Here is a 20,402-nt window from a genome sequence, read left to right as displayed (position 1 = left end):
ACCTCTGGGTTGGGCTTGCGGCGGGGCGGGGCGGGGCTGAAGGTGTGGCAGCGCCCTGAACCTGGAGAAAGGCTAGTACGTAAACGCCTACGTCAGAATCTGGAGTCAGCTGGAGTGTGCCAGCAGGTAAGGGAGAGCTGGGGCGCTCAGTTGAGTGCTGGGAGCCAAAGAAGTAATAACTACCTTTGGTTGGGTGTGGTGGTACACAAAGCACAAGGCCTGGGTGGGGGTTAGGAGGAAATGAGGCAGGGTTGGCCTCAGACACCAAGGCCTATCGTAGGGAAATGGGGATGGACAGGCGTCATGGTCTGACAGCTGTCTTGAGTGGTGAAATTGAGGGGACTTGGTGACTGAGTGAATGGGGAAGAGGGAGCGCTGGGCTAGTGGTGGTTCCGAGTTTCCTGGATGTGGTGTCATTTTCTGAGAGGGGGAGAGTAGGAGAAGGGTGAGCAGCGATAAGTGTAGTTCTAGTCAGGAATTGGGGCGGCCATAGGCAGTGGGCAGCTGATCGCGGGGGTCTGGCACACAGGAAGTGGCACATGGAGAAGTCACAGGGCAGTGAGATTTTCAGGGGAAGGGTGGGGGTGGAAGGAGCTGTGAGTGAAATCCTGTGGCAGGAGTGGGAGTGAGGAGGGGTGAGAGGTAGAAGAAGCCTCCTAGGCTTTCTAGTCTTTCCCTCAAACACCCTCAGACCTTTGAGCTATGAAGGAGGGTGGGTTACCCTACCACAAGGGCAGAGGTCTACTCAGGGCCTGATGCTGAGATGCAGGATCCCTCACTCCAGGCCAGGCCTTCCCCACCCTGCAGAGCGCCCCTACACCAGGTGTCGATATTGATTATGCAATAGAAAGCAGGAGGCAGCTCCTTGAGGGGGCTGGGCATAAACTCACAGCCTGTAAGTGACAGCATGTGGTGGGAAAGAGTCCAGACCCACCCAGAAACAGGTTTGTGCCCTTAACAAGTCACTTAACTCTCTCAGATCCCAGTAGCTCATCTGTTAAGTGGAGATGATACCAACTTACTAGGGATGTTGAGATATGTAAAGCACTTAGAACAGTGCAAGGCAGAAAATAAATGTATCCATTCTTGGAGTCGAGGGTTGGGACACGCTGCTGTGTGTTATGTTAAAGACCCAGGAGTTGGAACTGAGCCACACTCATCAAGGCCCCAGTGTTTCAAGCAGGGATGAAAACTGTTAGGCATCATTTTTCCTAGCTTAGTCTTCTGAGTTGCAGGGTGGAGATGCCAAATACTAACATCAGATGGGCAGATCAAGGTGATAAAGCTGTAGGTGTGACACAATCCATGTTGGCCTGCTATCATTCTGGGGACTTGGAAATGGCCCTGGCTTCATGTTACACTCACCTTGCTCTAAAAGCTGATAGCAACTGCCGATTTCCGGGTTTCAACCAGAGCAACTGAATCAGAATCTGTGGAGGTAATACAGGGACATGTGGCTTTTCAAAGATGTTTCAGGTAACTAATAGCCAAGGTGGAGAGGAGGTGACCTACCCCTCTCCCCAGCATTTCAAAGGTGACCCTCTCTCCTAGATTAGCTACTTTTAAGGATTTAGGGTTAAACATGCCCTTTTCAGATCTTCAGGCTATTCTTTCTTTCCTGGTTGCTTGAAGAGACTTTTAAAGATGGACTCAACTATTTATAAGGCAACATGAAAATCTATAAAAGCCAAGGCAACAGCTATACAGGAATTAATGCTTTGGAGACCAGAGCTTTTTCTGGATGAAGAAAATGGAAGCCCATAAGAACCCCCAACTTTGCCATCCCTTTCAAATCCCTCTCTGCTTCTGCCTCACCTCCCCACCTCCGCCAACCATTCCCCATTCACTATCCTGAGGCAGAATGTCCAGGACTCAAGGCTGGAGGTAGAGGGCTGAGCAATGTACCTAAAAAGCTGCTTCAAGTTCATGGTGGTACGTGGAATCAAAAATAGCTCTGTGGTCAGTCTGGGAGGATGCTAAGGAACCAATTCATTTTTAAAATAATGAGGAAAAGAATTAAGCATTTATCATGCTTTTAAATTTTATTTATTTATTTATTTGAGATGGAGTCTTGCTCTGTCACCTAGGCTGGAGTGCAGTGCCGCAATCTCGGCTCACTGCAACCTCTGCCTCCCAGGTTCAAGCGATTCTCATGCCTCAGCCTCCCTGAGTAGCTGGGCTTACAGGTGCCCACCACCACACCCAGCTAATTTTTGTATTTTGAGTAGAGACAGGGTTTTGCTATGTTGGCCAGGTTGGTTTTGAACTCCTGACCTCATGTGATCTGTCCACCTTGGCCTCTCAAAGTGCTGGGATTACAGGTGTGAGCCACAGCGCCCAGCCCATCCTGCCTTTTTTATATGGGCTCTTCCTCAGGGCTACTAAATAGTTGATGAGAGGAAATTTTATAAGTATTCTAGCTAATCAAAGAAGAAGGAGCCAATCAAAATTTTACAATTTTTTTAAACTTTAAAGAATTAATGGATCCTAGGGAATGATCATCAATGTTTGCTAAAATTATGAAAAGGCAACCAGTTACTGTGCACTTCATGATGGAAGAAGACATCACCTCCTATTAATTTTTCTTGCACAAAATTGAAGTTGAATCTCAACCTAAATACCAATTATAAGAAATATAAAGGTGCCCCTTTTTAAAATATCAGGAAGAGACTAGAATGATCCATGTAATAGTGGATTCGAGTTGGAGACATCAGTATTAACTCATGTTTAACTTAATATAGCTACATATGTTTATATAGGGAAATATTTGTAGATATGTACACACCTCTTTTATAAAGTCACTAATCTAATTTGTGAGGCCCCTGCCCTCATGACCTAATCACCTCCCAAAGGCCCTACTTCCAAATGCCAATAAATTGGGAGTTAGGATTTCAACATATGAATTTAGGGGGAACAAAAATATTCAGTTGATAGCAATCATGAAATACAATGAAAGTCTGAGAAACTTTCACAACAAAGACTAGCCTAAGGACACATGACATGACTAACTGCATTAGATAAATCTGAATAAGATATAGACTTTGTCTAATGATAATGTATCAAAATTGGTTCATTATTGCAAGAAATGTACCATAAAAATGTAAGATGTTAATTACAGAGTAAATTAGGTGGGGTAATGGGAACTCTAGGTACTATCTCCACGCTTTTCCTGTAAATGTAAAAAACTTTAAAAAATATATAGAGGAGGTCTCAGTATATTGCCCAAGCTGGTCTCCAACTCCTGACCTCGAGCTATCTTCCCACCTGCACTTCCTAAAATATTAGGATTACAGGCGTGAGCCACTGCACCTGGCCTGCAAATGTAAAACTTTTTTTAAAGTTTGTTTTTAAAACCCATGAGGATGCAATCCTAGACTGAAGGAAAGTTTACAAGAAAAATGACCTGGTTTCAATAAATGAATTACAAGGGAAAAAGAAACATGGTGGTAGACTCTATACATTAAAAGAGATTGAGAAGACATATCAATTGAAGCACCTGTGCTTTATTCTAATTTGAACAAACAAATTCAAATAGTGAGGGACAGGAGAATACTGATTGGATATTTTATATACAGGAATTATGGATAATTGAGATGTGATAGTATTGTGGCTATGTTTCTTAAAAGAGTTATCTTTTAGAGATACATATATTTAAATAAAGTTTTGCATTGTACAAAACTCTTTCAATGAGAGGATCCCCTTTGGTTCAGGAGAGGGAGAGAGGTAAGAGTGTAGTCCCACTTTTTAGGCAGGAAGAAACTGACAGCAAACATCTGCCATCTGACAGTTATTTTTAAACCATTCCACTTAATCCTCATGAAATTTTCCAGGTGCTTTGAATGCAGAGCCAAGGTTGAGAACTACTAATTTTGAAGACTATACCATGGTGGGAGTGGGGAGGAGATGCCACCAGCAGAGAGCTATCAGCTAGAGGCTGTAATTTTACCCAATTACTTCCTGAAAGTGCTAGATGCTGTTGCTTCTTCTTCTTCTTCTTCTTATTATTATTATTAAGCATTCACATAACCTAAAATCCCATTCAGGAGCCTTAAAGGAGGTGCATTTTCTAGAAGCTAACACTGTTTTTGGTTATTTGCAGGTATAGCATCAAAACTATCCACTGCTCTGTTATCCGGAGTTCATTAAGTAGATCCATTTCACACTATCAGGACAGAATTTTTCAGACACCTGAAGCTGCGTGCCTAGACCTTTTATTTATTTATTTATTTATTTATTTATTTATTTATTTATATTTTGAGACTGAGTCTCACTCTGTCACCCAGGCTGGGGTGCATGGTGTGATGCACTCCATCTCCCAGGTTCAAGCAATTCTCCATCTCCCAGGTTCAAGCAATTCTCCATCTCCCAGGGTCAAGCAATTCTCCATCTCCCAGGGTCAAGCAATTCTCCATCTCCCAGGTTCAAGCAATTCTCCATCTCCCAGGTTCAAGCAATTCTCCTGCCTTGCCCTCCCCAGTAGCCGGGATTTCAGGCGCCTGCTGCCATGCCTGGCTACTTTTTGTATTTTAGTAGAGATGGGGTTTCACCATGTTGGCCAGGTTGGTCTCGAACACCTGACCTCGTGATCCGCCCACCTCGGCCTCCCAAAGTGCTGGAATTACAGGCGTGAGCCACTGAGCCCGGCCACCTAGACCTCTTTAATTGAATACCCCACAAGCACCCCAAACTCAAAACACCCAGGAATGAACTCAGTATTTTTCCAGCCGCCCAATCTGCATGTCTTCCTGTATCACCAGCTCTGTGAATGACCTATTTCCTGCCCAGTCACCTGTGCTGTAAAACTACCAGTCCTCACAGACCACTCCATCACTCCTCTACCCATCCAGTCAGTCCTCAGTTCTCTCTCATGACCTCCCCTCAGGATGTCTTGACTTCATCAGATGCAAGTCAGGCCTTCATCTTTTCTCACCTGGACAAACCTCCTGCCTTTCTGTCCTGCTTCCAGTCTCACCCTTTTCAAACCTGCTCTCCACCCAGTGCCATGATACAGCTAAAGATCATGTTCATCAATAACTTGGCAGTGGCTGCCCCTAAATACAGGACACAGCAGAGAAAATGTGACAGCATATATCTGAGCTTTGCCTTCTGTATTGGTGATGTTTTGCTGAAACATACCGTAAAATGTGTTAACACCATCACAAGAAACATTCATTATTTCACAGTGTCTGTAGGTCAGGAATTAAAAGGGGGTGGTTCTAGCTTAGAGTTTCTCATGAGGTTTTAGTCCAGATGTCAGCCAGATCTGTAGTCAAATGTAGGCTTGACCAGGGCTGGAGAATATGCTTCCCATAGCTCACTGACACAGCTGGCAAGGTGGTGCTGGCTTTTGGCAAAATGCCTCAATTTTTTATCCCATAAATCTCTCCATAGGGTTGCCTACATGTTCTTACAACATAGTGGCTGGCTTCCTCCAGTGTGGGTGATACAGATGAAATCCATGTGTTTTATGATCTAGTCTCAGAAGTCACACACCATCACTTCTACATTATTCTGTTGGTCACACAGGCCGCCCCGAGGCAGTGTGGGAAGGATCTACACAGGACGTGAATACCAGAAGTGAGAATCACTGGAAGTCATGTTGGAGGCTGGCCACTATCCCCTTCTCGCTAAACCTGACATTATCACTCTCATATTTCATGTTCCACCGGCACCAAAAGATTTCAGATTCCCAGAACCTATAGGGCTGTGTCTTCCATCTTTGTGTTCCTCATGCCTGCAAGATCTTTTCCTCCCTTTTGTCTGGTGAATTCTTATCATTCAAAATTGTGTGCTTATACTTAGTGCCTAGTACAGAATGGGAGCTCAACACATGTTGAGCTGAAATCCAAAGAATAGAATTAGAAGGGATAGTCCAGGTAGGCTCCATGCTATCATCCCACATTACCTTGAAATATGCTGAAGGCCAGGAAAGTCAGAGTTTGTGGCTCACCTGGGCCATATTGAAAAAGGGTATCCATATTTTGTCTAAGAAGCCACAGAATAATATAGTTGGAGACAAACTTCCTCCAGATTTATAAAAATCAATGCCAAAAAAATTTTTTTAAAGCCCAAGGATTTGATAAAAAAAAAAAAAAGTATTGGAGGAGGAATAAAGAGTGATGTCAGGAGAAGGAAGACATGTTGGTTAGCTTATTGACATAATAATGCCACATAACAACCAACCACAAATCCTGAATAGCATGCAGCAAGAAATATGTATCTCTTGCCTGGGAGTTTTACGTCCCCTGGAGTGGCTCTGCTTTGCCTGCAGTGGCTGAGATGACTTTGCGTCACTCTATGGGTTGGCTGGGGTGGCTCTGTTCCATCTCTGTCATCCTCCTATGATAGGCTGGCTGGTGATGAGGGAGATGCAAGAGAACATATCCAACTGCACCGACACGTTTCCAGCCCCTTAGGATATTCCTCAGCCAAAACAAGTTCCATGGCCAAACTCAGAGTCAAGGAGTGGGGAAATATTGAGAACTACAAAGTTATAAGGCAATAGTCAGGGGTTTAGGGAGGGGTAAATTGGGACTAAAAATTCAAACTATCAAAGTGGGAAAAGCCACAAAATTTTGGGAAGGAAAAAGAATGTTTCTAGCTGTTGAAAGATTGTCTCCTGAACTAAACCTAAAAATCTACTTTGCAAATATTCCTACCGGGGCCAGGTGCAGTGGCTCATGCGTGTAATCCCAGCACTTTGGGAGGCCGAGGCAGGCGGATCACCTGAGGTCAGGAGTTCAAGACCAGCCTGGCCAACATGGTGAAACCCTGGCTGTACTAAAAGTACAAAAAATAATAGCCAGGTGTGGTGGCACTTGCCTGGAATCCCAGCTACTCAGGAGGCTGAGGCAGGTGAATCGCTTGAACCCGGGAGGCGGAGGTTGTGGTGAGCCGAGATTGCACCACTCCACTTTAGCCTGGGCAACAGAATGGGACTCTGTCTCAAAAATAAACAAATAAATGAAATAAAAAAGAAAATATTCCTATTGGTGTCAAGTTTTCAATTCTGTATAAGTGTTAATAACTGTGGTACTCCTAGTGAATATTTGTATATTATTTTATAATGTATATTTGTTGAACCAAATTTCTGAACTTCCTTCTAAAGTTAAGGAAAAAACTTGAGCATCCTAAGATTTCTGGCAATGATGAACACTGTGGCGTTGCAGATTCATGAAGTGGGTTGAGGCACTGAAAGAAAGCAAGGCTGGTCTGGAGAGTCCACTGACTTGCCTTCCAGAGCTGTCTTCCTCATGGTTCTGTCAGCTCTTAGCTGGCTCTCAGCTAATTTCTGGTCAAGTGCTAGCTGAAAATGGCTAAAAGTGTTTATCTTTCAGGGTGCATTTGGATGGTAATTATAGAAGCCTAGAAACCTAAGGAAGTCTTCAGGGATGAATCTCCAATGGTGGAAGATGAGGTAGCTTAATAATACATTTAATGATTTTTTTTCCTCAAAGTTGAGAACATTTTATGGCATTTAAAGCACTTCTACACATTAGGCTGAATCACAGTGGCAATTTCATGTGATTCAACCTATTGTATTATTTATTCTTTACAGCAATCTTCAGACACAGGCAGGAAACAGATTCAGGGGAAATCACTTAGATCACACAGGGGAAATTGCTTTAGATCACACAGTAAATGTTAAGAATAGGCCTGGAATCCAAGTCATCTGCTATCAAGTTCAATTTTTTTCCTTACACAGGTGTGGCAGAAGTACTTTAAAACATTTTTTTTGCTCTGTGTCCACCCGTGCCTCTCTCCTTCCCCCAGCCCCACACTTTCTCCTTCTCTTTGCCTGTTTCTGTTTATCACCTTAGTGGCCTGGCCCCATTCTCTTCTGATACACTAGCTAGTGAACCCATCATCTTGAAAGAGGAATGTGGTATATTTCCCCCTGTTGAGCTACTGCTTAATTTGTCAGCCTCCTTTACTCTGAGCCCACTGTGATGGCTGGACTCTTAAAATATACCTAGGGCTTTGCTCCAACTTCAGCCCCAAAGACATTAAATAATTAACTTCCAGCACTCTCCTTTGTGTGCTTTATCTCTGCATCACCCAAAATAGCTGGTGGCATTTCCTCTGTATAAATAGAAAGCAGAAAGGTCAATTGGCATTTTTGAAATATATATGTATATATATATTTTTTTACAAAGCAGCAAGCTAGCAGGGTCCCTTTATTTGCTCATACCTGTGACTGTTTCATAACAAGAAACTTCCTAGTTTAACTCCTTAGTCAATTTCCCCCACCATCTTGCAGTTGGATCGTTACTAATACAATTTGAAGTCGTTCAAAATTAAGACTGAGTACAGCTGAAAGAGAAAGCATTTTCTCAATGGTAATAAGTAAAAGATTTAACATTCAAGTAATGTTAAATCTTGTTCCCCACTCCCACCCCAGTGAACCAAATGAAAGTAAACTTGAGTGAGCTTCTCTTTAGAGGCATGGAGCTATGATTCAAAATGATATTTCTTCCTAGCTCATTTTTCTTTTGAGCCTGATGAAGTGCATAACACAAATCCCTGGAGAGTAAGCTGTTTTTAGTCTGCACCTGTCTTCTAAGAACCATGTTCTGAAATGCAAGATAGGAATGTGAATCTGTTTGTGAAAGAAACTATTTGAAAATCTAGCTATTTCCTCTTAGGACCCAGCACACAAGTTTTGTTCTGTTCTCATGTTATAAAAACCATTGACAAGAAGATTGGGCAATTTTTATTAACTGGGGTAATATTATGGTCCCCGCTCTTCCAGTCATATTTGCAATCTGGTTGGTCACAAAAGGGCGTGTGAGCTCTGGGGAGCATTTTCTGGGGTGAGGTCTCTTCCCTGTTAATGTGATGGCAATTTGCATGCCTGCTGTCAGCAGCAGTGTGGTCACATGCCCCCATCATCCTAGGTTTCCCAGGGCAAACCTGATTTTCAGTGTTCTACCATGGCAACAACCACGGGTCGTAGATTTTGACCTGGGAAACGCACTCAAGTTCCAAATTCTGAAAAGTCTCAGATCCCACCTCCAGAAGCAGTATTTGAGGTCTGCTTTTCCTGCTGCAGACACAGGGGCTGTGAGAGCACAGACATGCTCCTGACCCCCAGCCTCCCAGCCAGGAATAATTCTCCAGTATGCAGGGAGGGAGGGTGAGAATGGGCATCGTTAGCTTTGGGAAGAGGCAGAATGAAGATTTGTGCAGCCCCCAAAACCTCTCTATAGTGTAAGGGAGTTGTGGGAACTCAGAAGAGTGATGTTCATAACCCTTGAGCACTAGAGAAATTGTGGGTTCACCTGGGTGGTTCCTTTGGTTGCTGGGCAGGGATAGAAGTGAAGCCACAGGATAGAGTGTTAGGGCACAGTGGCCATGCCCCTTTGTCCTTAAAATAAGCCCATTAAGTTCTCTCAAGTTATTCACACTGACTCCCCTACCACTCCACCCCAATCACTACTTGCTTATACTCGCTGTGAAGCATTTGAAGTCTTTGGACTCTTCTTGGAAGTCCTCATACCACCTTCCAAGATGTGAGATTAATTAAGCCCCCAATTAAGAGCAGCCAAAACACTGTTCCAAAAAGAGGGAGGGGGAGAAGAGAGACAACAGAAAGAAAGGTCTTGAACAATTGTTCTGTGTGGTACCAGTGGCACTGGCACCACCTGGAAACATGTTAGAAACGGTGATCTCTTGAATCAGAAATGCTGGTGATGGAATCCACCAATCTATGCTTCAACAAGCACTCCAGGTGATTCGAATGCATGCTCAAATGTGGGAATCACTGGTCTAAAAGAGTGCATCATGCAGGAAGCACAGCACCACTGAAAACAAGTTAGTAAGATGAAGAAACTCTCTTAGTTTCCTCAGTCATCAGCAGGAGGCTGAAAAGTGAGTAACAGTACTGTGGGCATCAAATTCACCCAGACAGTTCTGAAACAATAGATATGTTTTAGCCCTTTATCTTCCCAGAGAAGGGAGTGGGGTGGGTCTTGGTATTGACAAAGATTATCTCCTCGACCAAACTTTAGACAGGCTCTTTTGAGCCCTCTTTTTTATGAGGCCTCATTCTTGGCTCTGTCTTCAGCCTGCCAAACCCAGTTTTAGCAAGAATTCTGGTAAAGTCAGTTTATTGAGAATACCCCACATTTGATAGCTGATCACCCTCAGTATCTGATCAAATTCCTCATCACCTGCCCTCAATCTCTGATGACCCTGGCCTTCCTCCAGTGGGAATCTTAAGTCAGTTTAGCAGGAATCTCCCTGCTATGGTGTGAATATTTGCCTGCTCCAAAACTTATGTTGAAATTTGATCCCCAAAGTGGTGATGTTGGGAGGTGGGGCCTAGTGGAAAATGTTTGGATTATGGGGGAGCACCCTCAAAAATAGCTTGCTACTGCTCTGGAGTTCTTGCTCTCTAGGCTGGATTGTTTCTTGAAGGAATGGATTATTTCCCCAAAGGGTGGGTGTTATAATGCCAGGACACCCCTCAGGTTTCTCTATCTTCCCACTTGTCCACTTCTCCTTCATTGCCGTGTTGTGATGGAACACAACAGCTTTTGCCAGAAGCCAGGGCCATGCCGTTGAACTTCTCAGCCTACAAAACCGTGAGCTACATAAACTTCTTTTCTTTATAAATTACTCAGCTTCTGGTATTCTTTTATGGCAACACTAAACAGATGAATACAACCCCCAACCTTTGAATACTCCTTTTAGAAATTTTCCATCCACCAAGGCCCGTATCCTGCTAATTGGCTATTAATCTCTAGTTTTCTTTGCTTCAGCAAAGAAACTTCAGAGTTGAGCCCAATGCCTCTCCCATATTGCAATATTGTTGATACCTATCAAAATAGTCCTGATTACAGTCTTTTTGCCATTTCAATAAGCGTCAGAATAATTTTTTCATTAACAGTATATTTAAATGTGTCTATGTTTAAAAAGCTTCACAAGCAAATCTAATATAGTTCCATGGTTGAAAATTCTGATAGACACTGGTTAAGAGTATGGATTCTGGAATGAGACAGACCTAGTTTCAAATGCCAACTCTGCTTCTTGCAGCTGAGTGACTAAGCAAATTACCTAACCTGAGCATCTCTCTTTCTCTGTTGTCTCTCTCTCTCTCTTTCTCTCTCTTTCACTCTATCTCTCTCAAGTTAGTGAAAAGATCCAATGAAGGCCCTTAAACTACTAAGCACAGTACTAGTACCCAACAGGCACCAAACTAACCAAATATTACTGGCTCTAAGTAATAATTATCAAAGGATGGATATGTTACATTCAATAAGAAAGTTTTACATAAGGAAAAGATAAAATAGGTGATTTATTTTGTAACTGTGAAAACTATGTTTATTTTGAATACAAATCTTGAATTATCTATGGATGAGTTTGAAATAAATCATAGAAGAGAATCACTTGTTGGATTTTTAATCCAGGTCCTTGTGTGTGTATGAAATACACACATATCTTCCTTGTTAGTCATGGAAGGGCAAAAGTGGACCAAAAACAGGTCAGCTAAGACAGGCATGTCTGGCTTCTGGGCTGTAGCTCAGCATGTTGTAGGCTAGAGTCCAGTGACCTTCACTGGCAGGCTGCCCACAGTCCACGAGACCCTAGGCAGTCAGGCACTGAGCTCTGTCCTCCAGCTAAAAATAATGAAGAGCACACGGCTTCTCCCCAGTCATCGTCAGGGTGACTCAATCCTGCTGGAAGCCCTGAGGGCGCACATGAGAGAAATGCTTTTCAAGGGAGCCAAACTTGATCTATAAGCTTATCTCAGGGTATAGTCCAAATAACACTTATGACTCCAAGCATAGGCAGCCATGCTTACTACTCTCTAAAGAAGCTAGTACTTCTGATGAGGAATTGAAAGTCAAGATGGGAGCTCTGCTTTTGTATCCATTCCCCATAATAGAGTTCAGCTCATATGTTAAATGAATTTTCACATAAATTTGTCCACTTGAACTTCTGCTTCTTTTTGATAGTTGCCTAGAGATGGTTCTGGAGAGTAGGTTCTTTTCCCATCATGATCAGCAACTGCTCTTCAAAGTACAGGAGCTGGTCCACTTCAAAACAGTCACTGGCTCGAGGCACCACTTTTTCCAAACACTCGTGGATCTCTGCTTCGCTAGCATTCTGATGCCTTGCTCTCGTGAGGTAATTATAGACCTCTTCAAATACTTCTGTCCCCAGCTTCTGCATGGCTGATCTGTCAAAAAAGTTACAAAAGATTACAAAGAGTTACACATTAAGATCACCTGCAGGAAAATGTGCTTTTAAATCATTGATTTTACAAACATTGTCATTCTGGGATTTAGAAAAAAAGGGGGAAGAAAAGGCACAATATCTCCACCCTAAACATTTGACAGTATTCAACAAATAATGCCTCAATGTCTATTATGTGCCAGGTACCCTTCAAGGAACTGGGAATATAGCAGTAAACAAGTTAGGCAAAGTCCTGCCCTTGTGTGTGTGTATATATATAATACACAGATATACACACAGATGTGTTTATATAAACGTATGTATATATACACATATACACATAAGATATCAGATGGTTCTAAGTGCAATGAAGAAAAAGCAGGGTGAGGCGGACAGGAAAATCCTTCTGAGGAAGTGTCATTTGAGCAAAAGCTCTCAGGAAGTAAGACAAATACTAGGGACAAAAGAATTTGGGCCCTAAGGCTAAAACATATTGGAAAAATAACAAGAAAGCTATTGTGGCTGGAGTTAGTAGAACAAAGGGAAACAGGATGGTGGGATATAAAATGCAGAAATAGTTAATAATAACAAAATAATAATGAGGAGGAGGAGGAGGAAAATGAGGGGGAGAATAGTTTTATTTGCCACTTGCCAGGTCCTTTTCTACTCACTTCGCCCTTTCAATCACACTTAACCTTTACAACAGCGGTATGAAGGAGGCAATTTTTTAAATCCCTATTTTACAGATGAAGAAACTGAGGCTTAAAAGGGGTAAAGTTATTTGGCCAAGTTTCCACCAAGGCCAACATTCATTTTTTCCACACTTCCAGTGTTTGTCCATATGTCAACATAATCTTTATGTTATAATCATATTGCCATATCTAGTATGTTTATTTCACCGTTGACTATTTTCCTCTATCTCCAGAAAGGGTCACAAACTAAAGACCTATGGGCAACATTTGGTCCATAACATGTTTTGTTTTTCAATACCATGTTTTATCTTCCTTTATTATTTTTAAATGTTTTAATGTGAATGTCTTTCTGTGGGGCCTGCAAGCACTCTGTACTCTGCATTTTCTGACTGTCTTTGACCTACCTCCCCTATCTTTTATCATCTTATAGCAGGCTCCTTCTCATAGTTCTTCTACCCACTTAACTCAAGGGCATTCAATCTGGTGGATTTTGTTTTGCGGTTCTTCACTGTTGTCGTTTTTAATGGCTCCATATTGTTCCACTGAATTTATGTGCCAATATTTACTCCATTTTCCCTTCACCAAACAATGAGCTTTTTTTTTGCTCCTTTTCACTATAACATAGTGTGAATACCTCATCTTTAGATATTAGGCTTTTTCATTTTAGGGGAATATTTTATGACATCAAATTTTTAGGAGTTGGGCTATTATGTGTGTGTTCACTCTAAAAATTTATATGTGTACTTATGGTTTCTGCACTTTTCTCTGAAGAACAGAGGAAAGAGTAAATATATGTTGTGCTTGATTAAATGATAAAAATGTTATGGGAATGAGATTATTAGGTCAAAGTGTATAAATATTTGTGTGACTTTAACTTGAAGAAATATTACTTTTTCTTCATTTCAATGGATTTGGTAAAAAGAAAAACCAGGATGTGTATTTTTTTTTTTTTGGAGACGAAGTCTCTGCACTGGTGTGATCTCAGCTCACTGCATCCTCTGCCTCCCAGGTTCAAGCAATTCTCCTGCCTCAGCCTCCCGAGTAGCTGGGATTACAGGTGCCTGCCACCACGCCTGGCTAATTTTTGTAATTTTGGTAGAGATGGGATTTCACCATGTTGGCCAGGCTGGTCTCGAATTCCTGACCTCAGGTGATCCCAAAGTGCTGGCATTACAGGCCCACCTTGGCCTCCCAAAGTGCTGGGATTACAGGCGTGAGCCACCGTGTCCGGCCTTTTTTCACAATTTTTGAAGCATTAATGCTTAACAGTAATGATGGTAATGTTGATAATAACATTGGAGACATTAGTCACAGACTCATTCATTTTATAAACTTTTATTGTTCAGTGTTATTCAAGCTTGTAATCTCTAAATCATAGGATATGTGTTACGTATTGTGGCCTATAAAGAGATGAATAGGTAATTCTTCTAGCTCTGGTTTAAAGGCTGGTCATGACAATGCAAGACATAAATTTTTAATTTTAACTAACATTTCTATAGCCCTTTAGAGCTTGCAAAGTGCTTTTGCATTCATTATTTCAAATGCTCCTTATGAACTAAGCAATTCATTGAACATTTGTCTTCATTTTACAGATGAGAATAAGCAGGTTTTTAGTAGCCTTTCACAAGCTCACACAGTTAGTGTGGTAGAGTTTGGACTCAAATGCTGATCTTAAAACACCAGATGCTGGAGAAACCAGCAGCCCTAGGCTCCACAATAAGTTTCCCACCTTCTGTCATGAGATTGTCAGGACTGATTCCAGCATGCCTAACATCCCTAGTCACCTCAGTCACCCCCCCAAAATCCAGGTGTTTCTTTTGCTGACATCTACCAAACCCTGGTCATTCTCTTCATACACTGATTACTTCAGTGACTAGCCCACTCTTTCTTCTACCTTGTACTCCTATCATCATTCTTAACTTCTGTATTCTTGCTGTCTCTGGTTTTGAACTGCCTCGCATTCAGCCATCATTTCTTTTACCCTACCTGAGTTGCCCATTCCCATGATCATATCAATTGACCTCATCAGTGCCAATGACTACATGACCTCTGAAATTGATTTCAAGCCTCCTACTCTCTAATCACCCCTTCAATGCCCTCCCACCATACTTACCAGCTAATCTTCCACTTCTTGGTGCCCTTCACTTCGACTCTACCCCCATGATAATAATTACTCACTTCTTTTGTAACCTCATATACTCACTCCCCACCTACCTCCTCACAGTTAATTTCATGGCCCATCATCATAACCATTATCTCACAAATACCTTTGACTTTTTCTACCCCTTTCCCTTTGTTTGGCAAAGACCTAATGGTTAAACTCAGTCGTATACCTACTCCATGGCTGTACCCAAACAAGAGAATATTTATGGAGAAAAGCATCCAAATATACCAAGTCTCTCATTTAAGATGATAATCTTGATTCAGAATGGCACTCAGCACTGCCCAATGATCTTACCGTATTTCCCCAGTATGTTTATTTTCCTCCCAAAATGACTATTTCAAATGTTTTCCTTTATTCTTTTAAAAAATATTTTATTTTTGATTTTTAAATTTTATTGTGTATATTTGAGGTTTACAACATGATGTTTTGGGATACATATAGATAATAAAATGGTTACTATAGTGAAGCAGATTAACATATCTATGACCTCACATAGTTACTTTTTTATGACAAGAACAGCTAAAATCTACTTATTTAACAAAAATTCCCAATACAATTTTATTAATTTCAGTCCTCATATTGCACATTAGATCTCTAGACTTGTCCATCCTACGTATCTACTGTTTTGTATCCTTTGACCTACATTCCCTCATTTCCTCTCCCCTACCAACCCTGCCTGAGGTAACCATTGTTTCATTCTCTATCTCTGTGTACTTGAGCTCTTTTTTTTTTTAAATATTCCATATATAATTGAGGTCATGCAATATTTTTATTCCTATGTCTGGCTATTTTTCACTTAGCATAATGTCCTCCAGGTCTATCCATGTTATGGCAAATGACAGGATATCCTTTTATAAGGCTGAATAATATTCCATTGTATATATATGCCACACTTTCTTTATCCACTTCTCCATTGATAGACATTTAGATTGTTTCCATATCTTGGCTATTGTGAACAATGTTGGAATGAACATGGGAGATATCTTTATGAGGTGGTATTTTCTTCTCCTTTGGGTATATACCCAGAAGAGGGATTGCTGGGTCATTGGTAGTTATACTTTTAATTTCTTTAGGAACCTCTATATTGTTTTCCATAGTGGCTGTACCAGTCTACTGTCCCCCAGCAGTATATATTAGGGTTCTCTTTTCTCCACACCAACATTTGTTATTTCTTCTTTTTGATAACAGACATTCTTAGGGGTGTGAGGTGATATTTCATAGGTTTTAATTTGCATTTTCCTAATGATTAGTGACCCTGAGCACCTTTTCATATATCCGTTGGCCATTTTTATGTGATCTTTGGAGAGATATCTGTTCAGGTCCTCTGCCCATTTTAAAAATTGAGTTATTTGGTTTTTTGCAGTTAAGTTGTAAGAGTTTTTATAAATTTTGGATATTAACCACTTATTAGATATGTGGTTTGCAAATATTTTTTCCCAGTCTGTAGGTTGTCTTTTCCTTTGTTAATTGTTTCCTTTGCTGTGTAGAATCTTTTTAGTTTTATGTACTCCCATTAATTTATTTTTGCAAAAGATCAGAATAAAAATAAATAGGGAATAAAAAACATAGAAAAAAATTAATCAAACCAAGAGTTGGTCATTTGAAAAACAAAACACAATTGACAAAGCCCTAGCTAGACTAACTATGAAAAAAAGAAAAGATGCAAATAATAAATCAAATCAGAAATAAAAGTGGAGACATTACAACAGATGCATCAGAAATAAAAAAGGATTATAAGGGACTGATATAGTTTGGATATCTGTCCCTGTGCAAATCTCATGTTGAATTGTAATCTCCACTGTTGGCGGTGGGGCCTGCTGGTAGGTGTTTGGGTCTTGGGAGCTGTTCCCTCATGGCTTGGTGCTGTCCTTGTGATAGGGAATGAATTCTCACAAGATCTGGTTATTCTAAAGTGTGGCACCTCTCCCCTCCCCACTGTCTCTCTTGCTTTTGCTATGTTACATGCCTGCTCCCACTTCCCCTTCTGCCATGAGTAAAAGCTCCCTGAGGCCTTCCCAGAAGCCAAGCAGATGTTGGTGCTATGCTTGTACAGGCTGGAAAACCATAAACCAATTAAACTTCTTTCTTTATAAATTACCCAGTCTCAGATATTTCTTTATAGCAATGCAACAAATAGCCTAATACAAAAAATTGATACCAAGGAGAGGGGCATTGCTATAAAGATTCCTGAAAGTGTGGAAGCAGCTTTGGAACCTGGGTAATGGGCAGAAATTGGAAGAATTCAGATGGCTCAGAAGAAGACAGGAAGATGAGGAAAAGTTTAGAACTTCTTAGAGACTGGTTAAATGGTTGTGACCAAAATGCTGATAGTGATATGAACAGTGAAGTCCAGGCTGACAAGGTGTCAGATGGAAATGAGGAACTTATTGGGAACTGGAGCAAAGGTCACAGGTGTTATGCCTTAGCAAAGAGCTTAGCTGCATTCTATCTATGCCCTAGGGATCTGTGGAAGTTTGAACTTCAAAGTGATGATTGAGGGTATCTGGTGGAAGAAATTTCTAAGCAGCAAAGCCTTCAAGATGTGTCCTGGCTGCTTCTAACAACCTATGTCCAGATATCAGAGCAAAGAAATGACAAAATTTGGAATTTATATTTAAAAGGGAAGGAGAGCATAAAAGTTTGGAAAATTTGCAGCCTAGCCATGTGACAAAGAAAGAAAAAGCTTTTTGGGGGGAGAGAAATTCAAGCAGGCTATGGAGCAACCACCTGCTAGAGATATTTGCATACCTAAAAGTGGGTTAAGTGTAAATATCCAGACAATGAGGAAGAGGCCTCAAAGGCATTTCAGTGATATTTGTGGCAGCCCCTCCCATGACAGGCCCAGAGGCCTAGGAGGGAAGAATGGGTTCAGGAGCCAGGCTCAGGGACCCACTGCCCTGCACAGCCTCGGGACACTGCTCCTCACATCCCAGCTGCTGTGGTTTCAGCCTTGGTTCAAAGAGGTCCAGCTTAGGCCAGAGCTCCAGAGGGTGCAAGCCATAAACTCTGGCAGCTTCTACATGGTGTTAAGCCTGCAGGTGCACAGAATGCAAGAGTGAAAGTGGCTTGGAAGCATCTTCCTAGGTTTCAGAGAATGTACGCAAAAGCCTGGTGTTCAGACAGAAGCCTGCTGCTGGGGTGAAGCCCTCACAGAGATACTCTACTAGGGCAGTGTGGAAGGAGAATGTAAGGTTGGACCCTCACCCTAGTTCTCAGCCAATGACTTCACCTGTTTTCTCAAATGGAAAACCAAAATAATCACATAAACATTCCATTTTCCCAGTATTCAAACTGCCCACTTATTTGGATCAGTAACTATATACTTGGCCTCCTCTTCTGTGCCTAATTAAGGGATCCTCCCTGATCCTATCAAAGATAAAACTCTATCTGAGTGCTCTGGATCCTGGCCTCTGTCACCATCACAGTGACATTCCCTCCTGCAGTCATCTTCTCTCTTTACCTCACAATCACTTTCTACCTCTACTGGATCATTCCTGTTAGGGTACACACATGACCTGCTATATCTTTTCCTAAACAATGAAACCTCCTTTAACCTCCACATCCCCCAAGGCTCATCCCCTTCTCAACCCATCACTTTGATCTCTATTCCCAACAAAACTTGAAAGAGTTATGTTTGTTGCTTTTTTACTGCACACTCTTTCTGAATCCACTCCTCTTGAGTCTTGGCCCTTTCTTTTTCCCTGAAACTACTCTCACTATGGTATCAATGACTTTCATATGGCCAATTCCCCTGGTCACTTCTTTGTATACATATATTTTTTCTTTTTTAAAAATTGAGGTAAAAGTCATTTATCATAAAATTCCTATTGTGTATAAATTGGCCAGCCTGAAGTATTTTGTTATAGTATTGGAATGGAGTAAAATACTTAAATTTTCTATGTCTTCGGTTTCCTATATTTAAGTGGGGATTTCATACACAGACATACATGCATACATATACACACACACACCTCTTATCATGCTAGGTATTATTTTACTATCATGTACGTTATTGTTGCTTTCTCAGTGTGAATTGCATAGCAATCCTATTTCTGTTAAACTGGAAGCCTCAAACAATTTTGTAGCTCTATGTTGGTTAAGATACTATTTTAGATTTTTTAACTTCTCTGGATGAATTTGAAAAAAAAAAAAAAAGACACCAGGGACTAGTGACACAGTGGGAGTGAAAAACATGTAATTTCTTAGAAATAATCATGAAAACCTGGTTTACCAGAAAGCCTTAAGAGAACACAGGCATAGTTTAAGGAAACCCTGAAAATGATTTTGTGGAATGTAAGAAATCCCTGCACATCAAATATGTGTGAGTCACTGCAGGAATGGAATGGTACAATGTATTTTACCTTTAATATTGTCATTTCAACAATCATTTGGTGCTAACAAGCATCCGGAATCTTCATTAAGGATACATTTTACAGAAAGAGGTTTAAAATTCTCCATGTGTAGTGTTTCAAATGGCTGTCTCTGAATCAGGTGGGCAAAGACAGAACAGCTCTCTCTCCAGAAGCAGGCAGGTGAACTGGTAGAGGCTTCCATAGCCTGCAGCGTGCCCAGATAGAGCACGTGCCTTGAAGGCCTCTTTCTGTCAATGGCACTTCCCTCTTTCTCAGTTCACTCTGGGCAGGATCCTGAGTGCAAATGTTGGTTTAATATACTGTTAAAAACCATTTCTAAAAGGATTATATTAATTGTGACTTAAATACCCACCATCATTCATAATTATAGTAAATGTAAATGGACTAGACTCACTGACTAAAAAACAAAATCCAGCTAGGTGTTGTTACAAGAAATATACCCATAACATGACGGCATTGAAAGATTGAAAGTAAAATAATTTTTGACAAAGCTACCAGGCAAATAATAACCAAAAGAAATCTAGGGTAGCCATATTAATATGATAAAAATACATTTTAAGTTAAAAAAGCATTATTAGAGATAAAGAAAGTCACTACATAATAATTCAATTCACAAAGAAGAAAAAGAATTATAAATGAGCATATATCTAATAAAACAGAATCAAAATACATAAAGGACTACAAAGAGAAACTGTCAGATATATTCTCACAATGTTGGATTTTAATATACCTTGCTCAGTTATTGATAAGTGAAGCATTCAAAATATTAGTAATGATAGAAAATATCTGAATAACATACTTAATAAGCTGAACTTAATAGATACACATAGAGCAAGACATTCTTCCTAGGCTCTCATGTAACATTTGCGAAAACTGACCATGTGCTAGACAATTTAAGCCTCAATAAATGCTGAATAATTGGTTTCATATAAAATCTAGTGTCTGACCACAATAAAATTGTTAGAAATCTGTAATAAAAATAAAGATTAAACA

General features: G+C 40.9%; 1 protein-coding gene and 1 long non-coding RNA gene across 44 annotated transcripts in view; one reads left to right on the top strand and one right to left on the bottom strand.

Moving 5' to 3' along the window:
• Nucleotides 1-50: 50 nt before the first annotated feature.
• The window catches only part of LOC107970768 (uncharacterized), a 32,766-nt gene continuing 12,414 nt past the window's right edge, over nt 51-20,402 (top strand). The window contains exon 1 of the long non-coding RNA XR_001713635.4: nt 51-126. This is a non-coding gene — a long non-coding RNA (uncharacterized LOC107970768). The remainder of the gene's footprint in view (nt 127-20,402) is intronic.
• The window catches only part of NEK11 (NIMA related kinase 11), a 323,630-nt gene continuing 314,508 nt past the window's right edge, over nt 11,281-20,402 (bottom strand). For all 43 annotated transcript variants that reach the window (XM_063807178.1, XM_063807173.1, XM_063807184.1 and 40 more), the window contains one exon: nt 11,281-12,184. In XM_063807178.1, the coding sequence (XP_063663248.1) occupies nt 11,965-12,184 (220 nt within the window). In that variant the 3' untranslated portion in view covers nt 11,281-11,964. The remainder of the gene's footprint in view (nt 12,185-20,402) is intronic.

The sequence above is a fragment of the Pan troglodytes genome, chromosome 2 (assembly GCF_028858775.2).
Source record: "Pan troglodytes isolate AG18354 chromosome 2, NHGRI_mPanTro3-v2.0_pri, whole genome shotgun sequence".
In the NCBI taxonomy this organism is placed as follows: domain Eukaryota; kingdom Metazoa; phylum Chordata; class Mammalia; order Primates; family Hominidae; genus Pan; species Pan troglodytes.
The sequence above is the reverse complement of the archived record's forward strand: the minus strand, read 5'-3'. Positions and strand labels throughout refer to the sequence as shown.